At 45.2% G+C, this 20,057-nt stretch overlaps 1 protein-coding gene across 1 annotated transcript in view; it reads left to right on the top strand.

The window, feature by feature from the left end:
• Positions 1–20,057, top strand: part of DOCK5 (dedicator of cytokinesis 5) — a 92,597-nt gene that overhangs the window by 57,381 nt on the left and 15,159 nt on the right. Inside the window, 14 exon segments of the mRNA XM_074559148.1 lie at positions 2,852–2,937; positions 4,654–4,810; positions 6,534–6,574; positions 6,671–6,761; positions 7,393–7,512; positions 8,489–8,578; positions 9,325–9,429; positions 11,165–11,306; positions 14,193–14,274; positions 14,465–14,549; positions 15,517–15,603; positions 16,028–16,204; positions 18,811–18,894; positions 19,271–19,408. Of these exon segments, the coding sequence (XP_074415249.1) occupies positions 2,852–2,937; positions 4,654–4,810; positions 6,534–6,574; positions 6,671–6,761; positions 7,393–7,512; positions 8,489–8,578; positions 9,325–9,429; positions 11,165–11,306; positions 14,193–14,274; positions 14,465–14,549; positions 15,517–15,603; positions 16,028–16,204; positions 18,811–18,894; positions 19,271–19,408 (1,485 nt within the window).

Raw genomic sequence — 20,057 nt, 5'->3', positions numbered from 1 at the left:
TATACACAGTATGTCAAAAACCACAATTATATATATTATATTTTCATATATAATATATTCAGTATTATGCATAATGTAATTGTATATTCATTGTATAATGATGAAATATTATATAATAACATATATGATAATGAAATATATATAATGAATAGAATATGAAATATATACACAATATGTAAAAAGCCACAATATTTTAATATATAATATTATATATTCAGTATTATGCATAGTGTAATTGTATATTCATTATATAATAATGAAATATAATTATATAATATATAATAATGAAATATATATAATAATGAATATAATATGAAATATATATATACAATATGTAAAAAACCACAATTATATATATATTATATTTTAATATATAATATATTCAGTATTATGCATAATGTAATTGTATATTCATTATATAACGATGAAATAATTATATAATATATAATAATGAAATATTTGTATAATAATGAATATAATACGAAATGTATACACAATATGTCGAAAACCACAATTATATATATATATTATACTTTAATATATAATATATTCAGTATTATGCATAATGTAATAGTATATTCATTATATAATGGTGAAATAATTATATAATAATATATAATAATGAATAATATGTGAAATGTATAGACAATATGTAAAAACACACCATTTTTTAATATGTATTATACATACAGTATTATACACAATGTAATTGTATATTCATTATATAATCATTAAATATAATTATATAATAATATATAATAATGAACTATTTACATAATAATGAATATATATAATTAATATGAAACATATATGCAATATGTAAAAAGACATTATTTTAATATATAAAATTATATGTTCAGTATTATGCACAATGTAATTGCATATTCATTATATAATAATAAAATATAATTATATAATAATATAAAAAAATGAAATATATATAATAATGAATATTATATTAAATATATATACAATATGTAAAAAACCAATATTATATTTATATTATATTTTAATATATAATATATTCAGTATTATGTCGAATCTAATAGTCTATTAATTATATAATGATGAAATAATTATATAATAATATATAATAATGAAATATTTATATAATAATGAATATAATATGAATTACATATACAATATGTTAAAAAACGCAATTTTATATATATGTAAATGTATAGTCACTATATAATAACAAAATATAATTATATAATAATATATAATGAAATATTTCTATAATAATGAATAGAATATGAAATATATATACAATAGGTAAAAAGACACTACATTGTAATATATAATATATATTCAGTATTATGCATAATGTAATTGTATATTCATTATATAATGATGAAATAATTACAAAATAATGTATGTACTAATGAAATATATATAATAATAGATATAATATGAAATATATGCAGTATATAAAAGACACAGTTTTTTAATGTATGAGATTATATATACAATATTATGCACAATGTAATTGTGTATTCATTATATAATAATGAAATAATTATATAATATATGTAGTAATTAAATATATATTATAATGACTATAATATGAAATACATATACAATATGTAAAAAGACACAGTATTTTAATATATAATATATATTCAGTATTATGAATAATGCAATTGTGTATTCATTATATAATAATGAAATATAATTATATAATAATATATAATGATGAAATATATATAATAATGAATAGAATATGAAATAAATATATACAATATGTAAAAAGACATTATTTCAATATATAATATTTTATGTTCAGTATTATGCACAATGTAATTGCATATTCATTATATAGTAATGAAATAATTATTAAAATGAACAATTATTAAAATAATATTAAACATATTAAAATAATATATATGTACTAATGAAATATATATAATGAATATAATATGAAATATATACAGGATATAAAAGACACAGTTTTTTATATATAAGATTATATATTCAATATTATGCAAAATGTAATTCTATTTTCATTATATAATAATGAAATAATTATATAATATATATAGTCATTAAATATTTATAATAATGACTATAATATATATATATTCATATATATATTCATATATATATTCATATATTCATATATATATATATGAAATATATATATGAAATATATATACACTATGTAAAAAGATACAATATTATATGTTTAGTATATATACTGTATTATACACAATGTAATTGTACATTCATTATATATGAATATGAAATATATATAAAATTATATATATAAAGACAATATAATACATGTATTTGCCGTGTACACACAATACTGGTCCCTTCACTACAACTGCTCTGCATTGTCCCTGGGGCAAAAGAAAAATCGAATACTTGACCAAAAGCAAGGAATCCCTGCCCAGAGCTGTGCCCAGCCCTTGGGAGGCCCCTGTGCTTTGTGGGGTTCAGGAGTTCCCAGGGCTGTCCTGCCTCAGCCTTCCCATGGCTTTGATGATCCCTGAATTCCCCTTTTCACCCTTCCCTGCATTTGCAGAGCTGTCAATGCTCACCTGTAAACTGGGAGGAGTTTGGAGACCCTCAGAGGATCTGAAATGTAATTTTAGCTGTTTATTCACCTTTACAACAACATCAGGAATGCCCCCCGAGGGACTGTGGCAGTGAGAGCAGGGAGCTGAGGCAGCAGGGATCAGGGTCAGCAGTGTTTCATTGCACCACAGCGTGGCTGTGTGGGGTCAGATTTCCTTCTCCAGGCCTGGCATTTGGGGTTTTGTCCCTTTTTTCTGCCTCAGCCCTGGCTGCAGTGCTGGGGGAGGCTCCCCAGAGCTGCTCTGTTCCACTGCGGGTTCCGTGTTTGCAGTTTGAGAACGAGCTGATCACCAGGCTGGACCAGGAGGTGGAGGGTGGCCGAGGGGATGAGCAGTACAAGGTCCTGCTGGAGAAACTGTGAGTTTTATTTTATATCTTTTACATATCTATATATTTTATATCTTCTATATATCTATATCTATTTATTTATCTATATATATTAGTCATATATTATATATTTCTATGTTATTTCACATTTCATGTATTATATCTCTTTAGTATTTTACATTTTATATTGCATTTATTATTTTATATAAATAATAAATTGTTTAATAACTAATAAATCATTTTGTGTATTATATTACATTTATTATTTTATATTATATATTATTTATATATTATATTTTAAATATTATTTCATATTTCATATATTATATTTTTCTTGTATTTTATATATTATCTATATGTCAAATATTTTTACATTATTTTATATAATATCTATAATATGTATATAGTATATAATATATATTATATATTACATTATAAAATACATATTATATATATTGTATAAAATATATAACATAGAATATATATTATATTTAATATATATAATATATATTATATATAATATATGTTATATATATCTATATAATATATATGTAACTATCTATATATAATATATTTTATATTATTCTCTATTTTATATATTAAATAATATATAATGCAGTATATATTTTATATTATTTTATGTTATATATAATATAATACTTTTATCATATTATATATTTTATATATCTATATTATTTGCAGTATATCTATTATTCATATGTTACATATTTTTATATTATATTTTATATAATATGTATGTACATTAATTTTTTGCATTATTTTTATTTTATATATTATTTATATGTTGTTCATATTATTTTTATTATATATATTATATAATATATATTATTTTTTATTTTGTTGTATTTTATATATTATCTATTTCTATATTATTTGCAGTATATCTATTATTTATATGTTACATCTTTTTATATTATATTTTATATAACATATATGTACATTAATTTTATTTTTTACATTATTTTTTATTTTCTATATTATTTATTTGGTTTATATTATATATATTATTTATGTATTATATATTTTTCACACTTTATTGGGCTGCTCTCCTAATGCAAAGAAGCCCTAATTCATGAATTATTCCCGTGAGCAGTGCAGGTGTTCTGGGGCTGACTGCCCAGAAATGAGGGGTTTATTCTGCACTTGTAACTGGAGGTGGAATTCAGAGTCAGCTGCCAAACTGGGGAGGGGCTGCAAGGGGAAGTAATTGGGGAATTTTGGAAAACTATTGAGTGGTGAATCTGCCATATCTATTTTAAGGTTGCTGTAAGAGTATTCCCTGTAATTAGCAGAGTCATCTAATTCTGATAAAGAATTTTAGTGACAAGAAATGTATGAAATGTCTGTTTGAATCTAATCTGCTTTAGTGTAATCTGGCACTTCTGGGACATTTCTTTATGGCCATGAACTGGCTCCATTTCCTGTGTGTGAACCCAGAGCAGTGGTGAGCAAGCAATAAAATCAATGTACAGAACAGATACTTACTTCAAAGGATTCAAAGACTCGGTTAAAGCAAAATTGGAACTTTTAGCAACAAAAACTCAATTTTTTTGACCAGCAAGTGCTGTCCTGCCCTGCCTGAGTTGGCTGTCTCAGGTGTGGGTGTCCAGCACTGAGTGTCCATCCAGGGAAATTGGGTCATTCCCACTGAAATTTGGGTAATTCACCCCAAAATGCCATTTCCCGGTCCTGGGAGGCCCAGCTGAGTGTCCTGCTGTCCTGCAGGCTGCTGGAGCACTGCAGGAAGCACAAGTACCTGGCAGCCCCAGGAGAGGTGTTTGCCCTGCTGGTCAGCAGCCTCCTGGAGAACCTGCTGGACTACAGGACCATCATGCACGATGAGAGCAAGGAGAACCGCATGAGCTGCACCGTCAACGTGCTGGTACGGCTGGGGACAGGTCCCTGGGACACCTCCCTGGGCTGGGGACATGGCCCTGGGCTGGGGACTCTTCACCTGGGCTGGGGACAGGTCCCTGGGACACCTCTCTGGGCTGGGGACATGGCCCTGGGCTGGGGACTCTTCACCTGGGCTGGGGACAGGTCCCTGGGCTGGGGACTCTTCACCTGGGCTGGGGACATGTCCCTGGGCTGGGGACTCTTCACCTGGGCTGGGGACAGGTCCCTGGGACACCTCTCTGGGCTGGGGACATGGCCCTGGGCTGGGGACTCTTCACCTGGGCTAGGGACATGTCCCTGGGACACCTCCCTGGGCTGGGGGCACCTCCCTGGGCTAGGGACTCGTCACCTGGGTTGGGGACGTGTCCCTGGACTGGGGACACATCACCTGGGCTAGGGACAGGTCCCTGGGACACCTCCCTGGGCTGGGGACCTCTCCCCTGGGCTGGGGACTCTTCACCTGGGCTGGGGACTCATCATCACCTGGGCTTGGGACCAGTCCTTGGGACACCTCCCTGGGCTGGGGACCTCTCCCCTGGGCTTTGGGAAGCTCAGCTGGGCTGGGGACATGTCCCTGGGCCAGGGACATGTCCCTGGGACCCCTCTCCCAGGCTGGGCACCTGGGCTTTTATTTCCCCTGGGCTTTGGGCACCTCCCCTGGGCTGGGGACAAGTTTCCTGAGCTGGGGACAGGTTCCCTGGGATGCCTCCCCTGGACTGGGGACCTCTCCCCTGGGCTTTGGGAACATCACCTGGGCTGGGAACACCTCCCTGGGCTGGGCACCCCCTCCCAGGCTGGGGATATGTCCCTGGGACCCCTCTCCCAAGCTGGGGACTCATCACCTGGGCTGGGGACCAGTCCTTGGGACACCTGCCCTGGGCTGGGGACTTCTCCCCTGGGCTTTGGAAGCATCTCTCCCGGGCTGGGGACCCCTCTCCCTGGCTGAGGACCTGTCCCCTGGGCTTTGGGCACCTCCCCTGGGCTGGGGACAGGTTTCCTGAGCTGGAGACACCTGCCCTGGGCTGGGGACTCATCACCTGGTCTAGGAACCTGTCCCCTGGGCTGGGGACACCTTCCCTGGGCTGGGGATCCCTACCCAGGCTGGGGACAGGTTCCCTGAGCTCAGGACACCTGTCCTGGACTAGGGACACCTCCCCTGGGCAAGGAACTCATTACCTGTGCTGGGGACACCTCCCCGAGCTTTGGGTGCCTCCCCCGGGCTAGAGACTCATCCCCTGGGCTTTGGGCACCTCCCCTGGGCTTTTCTAGACCCCCTTGGAATTATTTTTGATCTAGGGAAGGATTTTAATGAATACCTCATGCCATTTTTGGTTAATGGTGTGCCCAAGTCAGGCTCTGGAGCCATGATCACAGAAAGATGGGCAGTCCAGAATCAAGGCCTTGGCTGATCCTCCCAGTCTGGAACCCTGGAGCGCAGGCAGAGGAGGTGCCTGGCTGATGGCTGGGGTCCCTGTTCCCCTGCAAAGAGCCTGTGTCCCTTCAGACAAGTGATTTCTCTGATTTGTCCCTTTTTGGAGGTGCTGGTGCCCCTCTGGTATGAAGGGATGGTCCCAGGGCTGAGCAGCCAAACCAACAGCAAATATCCCTAAAATGTCTAAAACTGCTGCTCAGGTTACTTGTGTGGAGATGATTCTGCAAATCTGGGCTGCTCTGCATTGCCAGTGTTTGACTTTTTCTCTTGTTGGCAGAATTTCTACAAGGAGAAGAAGCGAGAGGACATTTACATCAGGTAGGCTGTGTCCTGAACCAGCCCTTGTTGCCCTGCAGCTCCCTTGGACACAGGAGCCCTTCACAGCAGGGAATTGTTTTGTTCTGCTTTGCCCAGGTATCTGTACAAGCTCAGGGACCTGCACACAGACTGTGAGAACTTCACAGAGGCTGCCTACACCCTGCTCCTGCACGCTGAGCTGCTCCAGGTATCCCAGGCTTGGGCTTTGGTGAGGCACAGACTGCTCACAACAGCCAAAGCACTTTGTTTTCTGATTTAATGGGACTTTGAATCATGTAGGTACCAGTGGTCATTGAGGGGCTTCACAATCTTGCAGATTCCACAGCAATGGAATATTATATATATAAAATTATGACTATGATATATATCAAATTATATAGTTATATATATAATGATATAATGTTATAAATAATCATATATTATATGCATAAATAATAATTGTATATTATAAATATATATATAAATTATATATAAAATTATATTTATATTTATATAATAATATAATATATATTGTATAATATATAATATAATAATTATTATATATATTTTATAATATATATTATATATATTATTATATTTATATTTTATATGTTTATATAAAATATATATAAAATAAAAATAGGTGATTTAATTAAATAATAACGAAAGAAAAATCATTATTAGCATCCTCCTGCTGCAGCGAGCTGAGAGAGAATGTCTCAGTTTTATATCCCTGCCAAACTTCCTTTGCCTCCATGAGGGGTTTGTTTTGAGTCACCCTGTCAGGATTTCTCTGGAAGCGTTCCAGTTGTTTCACCTTTACATTTTTGCTGTCCCAGTGGTCAGAGAAGCCCTGTGCCCCTCACCTGCTGCAGAGGGACTCCTTCTGTGTGTACTCCCAGCAGGAGCTCAAGGAGAAGCTGTACCAGGAGATCATCTCCTTCTTTGACAGGGGCAAGGTGAGTGCTCACCCTGCTCCTGCAGCAAACCCTGCCCTGGCAGATTCCCTTTGCTGTGGATTTAGGATTTCCTTACTGGTCAGTTCTGGCCTCAGTGCTTGGGGCAGCCTGGGGTTGGTTAAAAGGGGAAAGCAGATGTGGTTCCACACCAGGCTGGGGTTTTGGCAGGGACCCCAGCACTGCCATCAGCAGGGCACCTGCTTGTCTGGAGACATTTAAACCCTATTTCTGTGTTCCAAAGAGTGTCTGGAGGGTGAAGCTGTCCAAGGTTCTGGGTGGATGGGAGCAGGGCAGGTGTTCTCCTTCCTTCCCCTGGGAGGGCCCTGTCAGGTTTTGGGCTTGCAGGGAGAGAGGTTCCCTGGCTGCTGCACCTTGGAGAGAGGGTTCTGCCAGGGCTGAATGGCTTTGAGCTGAAATAAGGGCATTGAGATGGAATTTGGGACAGAATTCCTCCCTGGGAGGGGCGGGGATGGAATTCCCAGAGCAGCTGTGGCTGCCCCTGGATCCCTGGCAGTGCCCAAGGCCAGGCTGGAGCCCCTGGGACAGTGGAGGTGTTCCTGCCCTGGCAGGGGTGGCACTGGGCTTTGGGGTCCCTTTCCACCCAGATTCCATGATCCCATGATGAGACAAACCCCAGGAGCTGCTGGAGGAGGAGACCCCCATGGCTTCTCTCTCTGCTGTTCACACCTGTCCTTCCTCCTCCCAGTGTGTCCTGTCAGGATCTCAGTGGAGTCCTGGCTTTGTAAATCACTCTCAGATCTCCAAATCACAAGATCTGTATGACTGTAATAACCCCTGCAAAACCAAAAATGCACAGCGGAGTCTGAGGGAAACCTGGCAGAGCATGAAAGCAGTGCCTGAATTAAAATCAGCTGCATTTTTGTTTACCTATCTGTGCTAATGAAGGCTTTTAACTGAGTCTTTCATGTTGCTTGTGCTCTTCTTCCCCCTGCTGCCCGTCCTCCCCCTCGTGGAGATGTGGGAAAAAGCCATTCAGCTGAGCAAGGAGCTGGCTGACATGTATGAGAACAAGGTCTTTGACTACGAGGGACTTGGCAATCTCCTGGTGAGGCTTTTCCCTCCCTGCCCAGCAGGCTGCTGACTGCTTCACTTAATACTGTTCAAGCAGGATAAGCCTAAAATAAATGTATGTTAAAGGCAAACAAACCAACTTAACCCCATGGCTTTGTAAAGGTTAGTAGTAGAATAAATATTTTCATAGTGTCTTTTCACCTCCTAATTAGCATGATAATACCATGTGCAGATGTTTGGAATTCTTGGTCTTAAGCAAATGAAGTAACAAGCAGAGTGTATTTTCAGGCTCCATAAATCTCATCACCTTGTTATTTCTGTGGTGAAAGTGCTGGGCATGAACACAGAGCTAGAGAATTCTCTTGGCTCAGAATTCTGCTTTCTAGTGGTTAAGGATGGAACCAGATGGTCTTTATGTTCTTTCACAGCAGAATCATCTGCCCAGTTTTATTTCTGCCAGTTCTCTGACATTTGTCTCCATTTGTGTCTTCTCCCTTGCAGAATGTATTTGTATTTCATTTGTTTTCCCACAGTGAAGGATTTCAAATCTCCTTCTGGAATCCTAAAGCCATGGCATTGTTCTCATGTCTGCAGAGCAGGAAATGAAGTTGGTTTTGGCCCAGACAAAGCAAATATTTAATCAAGTAAATGGATAAGGATGAGAGACTGCATCAAAAAGCAGTTGTGGAGTGTGTTCTGAGGGCAGAGATCAGGAATTGTCCCTGGGAATGTGTCCTGCAGCATCCCAAAGTGAAAGTGTGCTGTTGTTTTCTTTTCCAGAAAAAAAGAGCCACTTTTTATGAGAACATCATGAAGGCCATGAGACCTCAGCCTGAGTACTTTGCTGTTGGCTACTATGGACAGGGTTTTCCCTCTTTCCTCAGGGTAAGGATCCTTCCCCACCCAACTTCTGCACTGCTGGAGACCCTGAAAGTCACAACTTCTGCAGAGCTCCCACAAAAATTGGGTGCCAAACTCCTTTTCCTTTCAGTGGCACTGAGAGATCTAAATCCCAGGGGTGTCTAAAAAGAGTCAAGCCAGAGATGAAATTTTGTGTGTTACCAGCTCAAGTGGGATCTGGGTGTTACAATAGGTTTTTTAGATGATTGATAAGTTCTTCTATTTAAGCAGAATTTACCTTTTGTGTTTGTGCTCCCAATGTGATTGTTGCTGTTAGGAAATGTTCAGCCTGTAAAGAATTTATCCCATTGCTTTTCAGCCTCAATCAGCCAAATTTTCAGGACAGGGATTATTTCAGTGGTCAGGGAGAGTTTGTCCCACACAGGAGAATTCAAGTGCAAAGGTGCTTCTTATTCCAGCTGCTGAGCATGCTGGATCTGTGTGGAGGACAGGAATGACTCAGATCCAGGGTCAGCAAGGCTGAGAATATTCCTGTTATTTAAAATTCAGGGCCATTTTACCTCCTCAGACTGGAGCTGTTTGAAGCTCTGGAAAGGAGGAAGTGAAGCCAAGCTCAAGAAAAGAGAAGAATGTTAAGTTAGAGCTGTGTGAGGAGATGGCATGGAGGGCTTTCAACTCCAGGCCATGTTTGGGCATCCATCCCTTCCTGAAGCCACTGCCAGGTGACAATGATTGGCCATGGTCTGGTGTGGGTGTGTGGGACAGACCTGCCAGGGGTGACATTGGGGGGCTGGTGGCCAGAAGAAACTGCCACCTGTGCCCAGGGACATCCCTCAGGGAACTCACAGCAGGGCCCTGGAATGGAGAATTTCCTGGTACATTTATTCCTTTACAAAAATCAGCTCCTGGCTGAGATCCCTGTGCTGAAGCTGGGAGTGCTGGGAGGTGTGAGCAGGGCAGTGACTCTGGGATGTGTTTGTGTGGACAGCCCCACCTGTTTGAGGGTGTCCCTGCTCATTGCAGGTGGCTTTAAAAGCTCCTTTCCAGCCCTGTTTGATGAGTCTCTGTGCAGCAATGGATTTTTAAGACAAATCTGAGGTTCCCCTTGCCAGGCCTGGCTCCCAGCAGTTTCTGTGCCTTTGTTGTAGACATCTTTTATGAAGATTTTTCCTCCTGAGAAGCTGAGAGGCCTCAGGAACAAAATGTAAACAATGTAATCTGCTGCTGTGGAATGCAACAGGAGGATTTTTCCTCCTTAAGGAAAAATCTTTTCCTTAAGATTTTTCCTCCTGAGAGGCCTCAGGAACAAAATGTAAACAATGATTATCTGCTGCTGTGGAATGCAACAGGTGAATCTTTGATTAACCCATGTTAGATGTTTCTAATTAATGGCCAATCACAGCCCAGCTAGTTCAGACAGAGAGTCTGAGACAGCTGCCTTTGTTATCATTCCTTCCTATTCTATTCTAAGCCAGCCTTCTGATGAAATCCTTTCTTCTGTTATTTTAGTTTAGTTTTAATATAATATATATCATAAAATAATAAATCAACCCTGCTGAAACATGGAGTCACATCCTTGTCTCTTCCCTCATCCCAGACCCCTGTGAACACTCACACTCATTTCAACCTGTGTTCCTTCCCTCACCTCTTCTGTCCAGCTGGGACCCTCCCTTCCCATTACCCAGCTCTGGGGGATTTGGGAAGCTCTGTCCCTCTGCTTTGCTGAATTTTAATTCCCTTTTTCTTCTCCTGCCCCCAGAACAAGATTTTCATCTACCGTGGCAAGGAGTACGAGCGCAGGGAGGATTTCAACCTGAAGCTGCTGACCCAGTTCCCCAGTGCTGAGAAGATGACCAGCACGGCCCCTCCAGCAGAGGAGATCAAGGCTTCCCCCAAACAGTGTATCTTTTGGGTTTGGGGCATCTTGGCACCCCCAGAGCTCCCTGTTCCCTCCAGCAGTGATGGGAATGAGGGGGTTACTGCTCCTGGGGGATGTGGGGGCAGGCACTGGGCTTGAAAATGTGAAAATGGGGCTATCCAGAGCTGTAAGGGTGGGTTTAAAGAACAAGGTGCTGTCAGGGTGAGGAGCAGACTGCAGGGAGGGTTCCCTGTGTTTCACTCAGGGGCTGCTGGCTGCTCTGGCCATGGTGGGACCAGTTGGGTGTTTCTGGGTGAAAGATGGGAAATGCAGGATGTGGAAAGTGAAGGGTACTCCCTTCTTCCTTGCAGTCCATTAGCATTTATGAAGTGCTGGGGTTTGTGTGTTTTTCCCCTTTGTAAGAAGTGTGAAAGGATTATGACACTAAAAGCTGTTGGGTGCAGAGCCCTTACTATTTTTAATTCTTACTTTTACTTTACTTCTTACTTTTCCCCTTGCTGGTGGGACTCCAGGCTGTGTCCCAAGCTCCCCACCAGGCTCAAGATGCTCTGAATTGGGGTGTGAGCCAGTGGAGATGCTCCAGATTGCTGCCAGTGAGTTCAGTCAGTGGCTCCTGGAGAATGCACACCAGGAAAACCAAATCCTGGGCTTCCAGCCTGTGCTCAGCAGGCCAGGCTGGAGAATCTGAGGGTCCATTTTGGCCCTCAAACCCTGTGCACAGAGGCCCAGGCCAGGCAGTGACAGCAGATGCTTCCTGTGCAATCCTCCTGCCAAGCACTGAATCCACAGAGGAAATTAAAATCCATTCAAGATCAAGCTTGGTATCAAAAATGCCTCTTCTGTTGCTGCTTTGTTTCAGCTGCTTCCTCTGCATCTGTTTGTGTTTGTCCTGATGTTCCTGGCTGGGGATGAAGCTGAGCTGCAGAGTTTGGAGGCAGATCTGAGCCATCCCCGGGGTTTGGGGGTGTTGGGTTCCGGGGCTCTGGCACAGCCCTGGGATGAAGGGAGCAGCTGCAGGGCTTGGATGTGGGACAGGATCTCCCTGCACTCCCACAAACACCTCCTGACACCAGGAGTGCCCAGATCTCTGTTGTCTTAGGCAGACCTTGCTGCTCCTGGTTTTGCTTTCAGGCTCCTTTAACCTCCTTTGCCTCAGGCTCTTTTTTGTTTCTTTAGGCTGTTTTTTGCTCTTTTATGACAAAACACCTCCTTCTTCTTTTGGTAGGGATGTGCTGGGGCCCCCAGGTGAGCTGTGCTGAGCCTCAGGGTTCCCTGCAGCGCAGAGCAGCCCAGGGAGCTGAACAGGGCTCAGGGCAGGCTCAGGGGCACTGCTGGGACACACAGCTCACCAGCTGGGCTCAGGGGCACTGCTGGGACACACAGCCCTTCAGCTGGGCTCAGGGGCTGTGCTGGGACACACAGCTCACCAGCTGGGCTCAGGGCAGGCTCAGGGGCACTGCTGGGACACACAGCTCAGCAGCTGGGCTCAGGGGCTGTGCTGGGACACACAGCTCACCAGCTGGGCTCAGAGCCTCAGCCAGCCTGGTTCTGTGCTCCTGGGCTCAGCTCTGCCTGTGGCTCCTCAGCCAGGCAGGGTGGCTTTGCTCTGCCTCTCAGAATGCCCTTCAGAGCTGCCTCAGTGGGTTGAAGGATGTGTGGGGCTGCCTTAACCCCCACTGAAACACTGCTGAAATCTGGGTCTCCTCCAGCCAGGTCTCACAAGCTCTTGGAGATCTACTTCACACCCAAGATAGCTCAGCTGCCTCAGAAGGCATAAAATCAGCAGGATGGCTTCTGTGGCAGTGTTGGGAACACAAAGGTTTTAATAAAAGGCAAAATAACAAAACTCTTTATAGGAAAAACCGAGCCAGGTGCAAGAGGTTCTTGCCCCTGGTAAAACACCTCACAAAAGTGATTAATTCCTTTGTTCTCTTTTTTTTCTAGTGAATTGCTTAGGTGGGACTTTTTAGCTCTTTTCCAATTGGCTATCCTTAAGTTTGAGGTGAAGTCCCCCAAGCCCTATGAAGTGTCTTTTTGGCTAACTAAGAGACATTTTAGGCTTATTTCCTTTTTAAAGGAACAAAAGATAATTTTGTCGCTCTGTCAACAAGAAGCACATTCCTGTACACTGCCACTTCAGAGGGCAGAGGATTCACAGAAGCCATCTCCTCATGGGGCCAGGTTGGCTAAGCCTTGCTTTTCCAGCCAGCTTTTTGCTCCTGTAAAGCCCAGCACAGTCCTCAAAGCAGAATTTTGGAGGAGCAGGATAGGCTGTTGTGCTTGGGGATACAATCACTAAGATCTTTTCAATGTCTGTCATTATTCCCAGGTACAAAAGCTGAGTGTGAAGCCATTCCTTTGTTCAGTTGGCTTCATGAGTCTAAAAGGTGGGAGGGAAGGAGCAGCAGCCTCTGATAAATAACTGTGGGGTGAGAGAAGAGCCAGATGCAGCCACAGGATCTCTGCAGAGCCCTGCTGCCCTTTTCTTGTCTCCCAAAGGAGAAATCAGTGGTGCCAAGGACCCCCAAGCATTTTCAGGGAATTTCAGCACCTGGAAGTGTCCAAGGCCAGGCTGGAGCACCCTGGGCCAGTGGGAGGTGGCCCTGTCCATGGCAGGGCTGGCACTGCATCAATCTCAAGGTCCTTTCCTACCCAAACCATTCTGGGGTTATTATTTGTGAAGTCCTTTTCCTTTTGAGTTTTTAATTCACAAGGAGCCTACAAACAGCAAGATGCAAGATAATGCCTGTGATTTGTGGTGAATTAGTCAGGTTTGAAGAAAAATCCTTAATGAGAGCACAGGGATTTGTGGAAAACTCTGACAATGGAAACAGGAAGGGTTTTTCTCTCCCTCTGCTGTTTTCCCAAAAGGTTTCCTGGTTTTTCATCCTTAACCGGAGCTGCTCAGATGTGCAGTGCTTCATTGTGAAGCCTGTGATGAACCTGCCACCTAATTATAAAGATAAACCTGTTCCTGAACAGATCTTAAAGTAATTTATTTTTCTTTTCCTTCAAAATTTTGTGTGTGTTTTCCCCACTAACTTGGGCACAAGGTGCTGTGCCTTGGTATTTTGTGTAAATTGTGTAAATTCCTCCCCACAAAGTGTGAGGAAACACTTGAACATTTGAGTGAGGGGGATGGGAGTGAGGAAATCACCTTTTTACTCTGCTTCTTCCCAGCTACTACAGAGCCAACGAGGTGCAGCAGTTCACTCACTCCAGACCTGTCAGGAAAGGAGAGAAGGATCCAGACAATGAGTTTGCTGTGAGTCCTTTGCCTTTGGTTTGGTTTCTTGGTGGCATTTGGACCAAACTGTCACCTTTTCCCTCTCCCTGTGGCCACAGAGATTGGGAATGAAAAAGCAGGAGACACAGAGGGCATTGTGAAGCTGGGGGTGATGTCAGGGGGCTCCACAGCTGGAGTTTGGGCATTCAGCATCCATCAGAATCCATGAATTGGTGCTGTGAGAGCCCAGGCTCAGCAGAGCCCAGCGCGGGGCTCTGGCCCAGTGAGGGGAGCTGGGCATGGCTGTGGGGAGAGGTGGCCATGGCTGTAGGGAGAGGTGGGAATGGCTGTGGGGAGGTGGGGATGGCTGTGGGGAGGTGGGGATGGCCATGGGGAGATGGGAATGGCTGTGGGGAGGTGGGCATGGCTGAGAGGAGGTGGAAATGTGGCCATGGCCTGGGGAGATGGGAGTGGCTGTGGGGAGGTGGGCATGGCCGTGAGGAGGTGGAAATGTGGCCATGGCCTGGGAAGATGGAGGGGATGTGGGCATGGCTGTAGGGTGAGGTGGGGATGGCTGAGGGGAGATGGGCATGGCCGTGGGGAGGTGGCCATGGCTGAGGGGAGGTGGCCATGGCCGTGAGGAGCTGGGAGTGGCCGTGGGGAGCTGGGGATGGCTGTGGGGAGATGGGGATGGCTGTGGGGAGCTGGGAATGTGGGCATAGCTGTGGGGAGGTTGTCATGTCCGTGAGGAAGTGGGCATGGCCGTGGGGAGGTGGGGATGTGGGAATGGCTGTGGGGAGGTTGGAATGGCTGTGGGGAGGTGGGAATGGCTGTGCGGGGATGGGAATGGCCGTGGGGAGGTGGGCATGTGGCCATGGCTGTGGGGAGGTGGCCGTGGGGCTCTGCCAGCTCCTTCAGGAAGCCTCACTCCACGCAGGAGAGTGTTCAGTATCAAGGCCAATATTTGCCTTACACCTCAGATATATTTTTTTCCTTCTCTACCCAGAACATGTGGATAGAGAGGACAACCTACACGACAGCTTATTCCTTTCCAGGCATCCTCAAGTGGTTTGAGGTCAAACAGGTCACAACGGTGAGTTCTCCATGGGGGCTGCATCTCCTCCTCCTCAGTCCCTCATGGAATAAAGCCTTGAGCACTTGGGAGTGCCACTCCTTCCACTGCTGGATGTGGCACACATAAAAGCAAATTTTTTAGTTGCTTACTCAGGGGAGAGGAATGAATCACAGAGCCATGGAATCCCAGGATGGTTTGGGTTAGGATTTACTTAAAATCATCCAGTGTCACCCCCTGCCATGGCAAGGACAGCTCCCACTGTTCCTTGGCTGCTCCATGGACACTTCCAGGGATCCAGGGGCAGCCACAGCTCCCTGGGAATTCCCTCCCAGCTCCTCCCCACCCTCACAGGGAGGAATTTCTCCCTAAAAATTGCAGGGAGGTTTGAAAGGTTTCTTGTGTGGCTCTAAAGAAAGTTCATTCTGTTTCCTGTGTCCCTCAGGAGGAGATCAGCCCCCTGGAGAATGCCATAGAAACCATGGAGCTGACCAATGAGCGGATCACCAATGTGGTGCAGCAGCAGGGCTGGGACCGCAGCCTGCCCGTGCACCCCCTGTCCATGCTGCTCAGTGGCATCGTGGACCCCGCGGTCATGGGGGGCTACACCAACTATGAGAAGGTCCTGGCACATCCGTGGAGCCCCTCTGCAGGGCTGGGACACCTGGGGGTGCTCACCTGGAGCAGGGAAAGCTCCAGAGAGAGCTCAGAGCCCCTGGCAGGGCCTGAAGGGGCTCCTGGAGAGCTGGAGAGGGGCTGGGGACAAGGGTGGAGGGGCAGGACACAGGGAATGGCTCCCACTGCCACAGGGCAGGGATGGATGGGATATTGGGAATTGGGAATTCCTGGCTGGGAGGGTGGGGAGGGGCTGGGATGGAATTCCCAGGGAGCTGTGGCTCCCCTGGATCCCTGGCAGTGCCCAAGGCCAGGCTGGAGCCCCCTGGCACAGTGGGAGCTGTCCCTGCCATGGCAGGGGTGGCACTGGGTGACTTTTGATGTCCCTTCCAACAGAAATCACTGCTGAATTCCCTGGAGAGGGACTGGGGATGAAGGATGAAGGGACAGGACCCAGGGAATGGAGGGGCCTGAAGGGGCTCCAGGAGAGCTGGGGAGGGGCTGGGGACAAAGGATGGGGGGACAGGACCCAGGGAATGGCTCCCACTGCCAGAGGGCAGGGATGGATGGATATTGGGCAGGAATTGTTCCCTGGGATGGAATTCCCAGTGAGCTGTGGCTGCCCCTGCATCCCTGAGATGGCCAAGGTCAGGCTGGACAGGGCCCTGACCCCTGATGTCCCTTCCAGCCCAAGCTCTGCAGACTCTGGGAGCTGCCCCTGGGCCCCTGCAGTGTGCAGGGACCTGGCAGGTCCTGGCAGGTCCTGTTCCATCTCCAGCTGTCCCAGCCCCTGTGTGGGGCTCTGTGTGTGCACAGCTCAGACAGGAGCACAAAGAGCAGAGCTTTGCACTGACTGCAGGGTGGAAAAGCTCAGCTTTAGTGCCCTCAGGGCAGGGTCCAGCTCTTCTGGGCCTCCTTTGCAGTGGGATGAGAACCTGCTCCTGCCCTGTGGGGCACAGAGGTGCTCAGGCAGCCCAGGTAGCAGAGAAAAGCCCAGACCTTCCCTTTCTGCCCTGCATTAATGGGGAATGAGAAGGCTGAAGAGGCTTTCTGTTACCAGCAGCCTCTGTCTTTGGAGTCTTGCAACAGAGCAAATGACTCAGGAAAAGAGCAGCATTTCCTGTGCAGGTTTACTCAGCTGACTTCACTTGAGCAGTGTAGGTTGTTCTTTTTTGTGATGTTTAACTTAAGCTGTTGATTCCCTCCACCTAATGATGAAATGCCCAGCACAGAATGCACTGCTTGTTTCCACAAAGGGGGTGGGATGTGGTAAAACACATTTAATTCTCCTCAGCTGTGTCCCAGCCCCACGAAAGGAGGTGCACACGTTAATTGGGAGAGGGGCTGATTGATCTGGGCTCTGACTCTGCTGATTCCAGAGCAGTTTGGGTGCTTTGCCAGGCCTGAATTTGGCCCTGAACCCTCCCATTTTATGAATTGAGGTTGACATCAAGTTTAGAATTACAGAAGTGGGAAAGCAGTTAAAACTAGAAAACACAAAATCTCTGCAGCCACATCTGGAAATACTCATTTCTGGTTCATATTTTCCTATTTCAGCTGCAGATCAGTGCAGAACATTTGGCTTTTGTGGGCGGCTAAAATCTGAGTTTTAATTGTTTCATTGTAGCCAAAACCCAAAGTTGGGGTTTTTAAACATCTTTCCTCTTGCAATAATTAAGCACTTTCAAGGAAAATCCTCTGGGACCAGCCCAGCAGCCCTTTCCCAGGCTCACCTCCATCCTGTTCAGGATCAAACCCCCAGCCCTATAAACCTGTACCACAGTCCAGCCTTACAGAAGTAAAAAAAAAATACACTCAGAGGCTGAAATAGCTCAGAGAAACAAATGAAAAACTTATTAGGGGGTTTATCTAGGAAAAAAAAATATTCTGAGCAGGAATTGGGATCCATTTTAATGGGATACATCATGGGAATTGGCACAAATTTCAGTTTTCAGTCCAGGAAAGTGGATTTGTGTTTGTTCAAGTTCAAACCAAGACCAGCTTGTGCTGATTAAAGGTAAACCCAGGAGAAGTGGAGACTAAAGGTGCTTTGTTGAAGGGAGCTGGGAGCCCAAATCCCAGCATAGTCTTTATTTCTGCTGAACCTTTGTAACCAGCCCCAGGTGAAAACGAGGGATTTGGGGGCTGAAATGAGGAAATTGCAGCAGGAGGTGCTGTGCTCTCCTTGGGGCAGCTGTGCTCTGGGGCACTGGCTGCTGGGAAAGAAAGAGGCTTTTTGAAGTCACAACTTGAGGTTTTGGGCCTGTCACTCCCATTTAAGTGAGAAGTAGAAGTGATGGAAGCTCAGTTATTCAAATCAATGCTGGTTTGTGAGAAGGGGATCAGGACTGAGCGAAACCTGTCTGAAGCAGTAACTGGTTTTCCATGTGTCTCACTAGAAAAAACCATTACTTTTTCAAAATAAAAAGTGAGGCTTGTTCTCTGTTCCTAACAAATAACCTTGGTTCTTTGTCCCTCAGCTTGGTGCCAGCACAATTTGGGTTTAATATGAGGAATAATGGCAGTGAATTGCTCTTAAAGGATCTTCCCCTCAGAGCTGCATGAGGATGAAGTGTGTGTGTCACCTGTGTCACCTTCTCCCTGTGCTTCCAGGCCTTCTTCACAGAGAAATATCTCCAAGAACACCCTGAAGATCAAGACAAAATTGAGCTGCTCAAGCAACAAATTGCAATACAGGTATGGAATTGGGGAAGAGGGAATCCTGGAATGGTTTGGGTGGGCAGGGACCTTAAAGCCCATCCTGCCATGGGGCAGGGACACCTCCCACCATCCCAGGCTGCTGCAAATCTGCTCCAAATGCTGCTCCAAATCCCATCCAGCCTGGGGAAAATGTTGGTGTTTGTTCAACACCTGGAGGTGCAGCACTGAAGGTCCCTCACTGGCAGCAGCTCAGCTCCCTTGCTGTGTCCCTGTTTATCTCCCCCTCTGCAAACACAAACCACATTGATTTAAATCCTTTAATTTTATCTGAGCTGCTGAACTCTCCCTCTGGGGAGCAGGAGGGCTGGTTTGTGCTCCTGCAGCTCATTCTGCTCCTGCCTCCCTGCCTCAGATGCCTCTCCTGGCAGAGGGGATCCGGATCCACGGCGAGAAGCTGACGGAGCAGCTGAAGCCGCTGCACGAGAGGCTCACAGCCTGCTTCAGGGAGCTCAGGAGGAAGGTGGAGAAGCAGTACGGGGTCATAACTCTGGTGAGGAAACCTGGTTCTTCCATGTTTTGCCCCAGAGGAACCCAACTCCTCCTTTTCCACCCGTGGGTGGGTGTGAGGTGGTGTCACAGAATCCCAGAATCATCAGGGCTGGGAAAGAGCTTTGAGACCAGGGAGTGCCAGCTGTGCCCAGTGCTCACCCTGTCCCCAGCCCAGAGCTCTGAGTGCCACCTCCAGCCCTTCCTGGGACCCCTCCAGGGATGGGCACTGCAACCCTCCCTGGGCAGTTCCTGAGCCCCCTTTCCATGGGGAAATTCCTGCTGTGCCCACCCTGAGCTGCCCTGAGCCCCCTTTCCATGAGGAAATTCCTTCTGTGCCCACCCTGAGCTGCCCTGAGCCCCCTTTCCATGGGGAAATTCCTGCTGTGCCCACCCTGAGCTGCCCTGAGCCCCCTTTCCATGGGAAATTCCTTCTGTGCCCACCCTGAGCCTGCCCTGAGCCCCCTTTCCATGGGGAAATTCCTGCTGTGCCCACCCTGAGCTGCCCTGGCCCAGCCTGAGGCCGTTCCCTCTGCTCCTGTCCCTGTGCCCTCCTGGCAGGAGCTGGGCAGAGCCACAAGGGCCCCCTGAGCCTCCTTTGCTCCAGGCTGAGCCCCTGCCCAGCTCCCTCAGCCTCTCCTGGAGCTCCAGAC

Source organism: Zonotrichia albicollis, chromosome 26 (genome assembly GCF_047830755.1).
Source record: "Zonotrichia albicollis isolate bZonAlb1 chromosome 26, bZonAlb1.hap1, whole genome shotgun sequence".
NCBI classification, from domain to species: Eukaryota; Metazoa; Chordata; class Aves; order Passeriformes; family Passerellidae; genus Zonotrichia; species Zonotrichia albicollis.
Note: the sequence above shows the minus strand (reverse complement) of the source record. Positions and strands in the feature narration are given on the sequence as shown.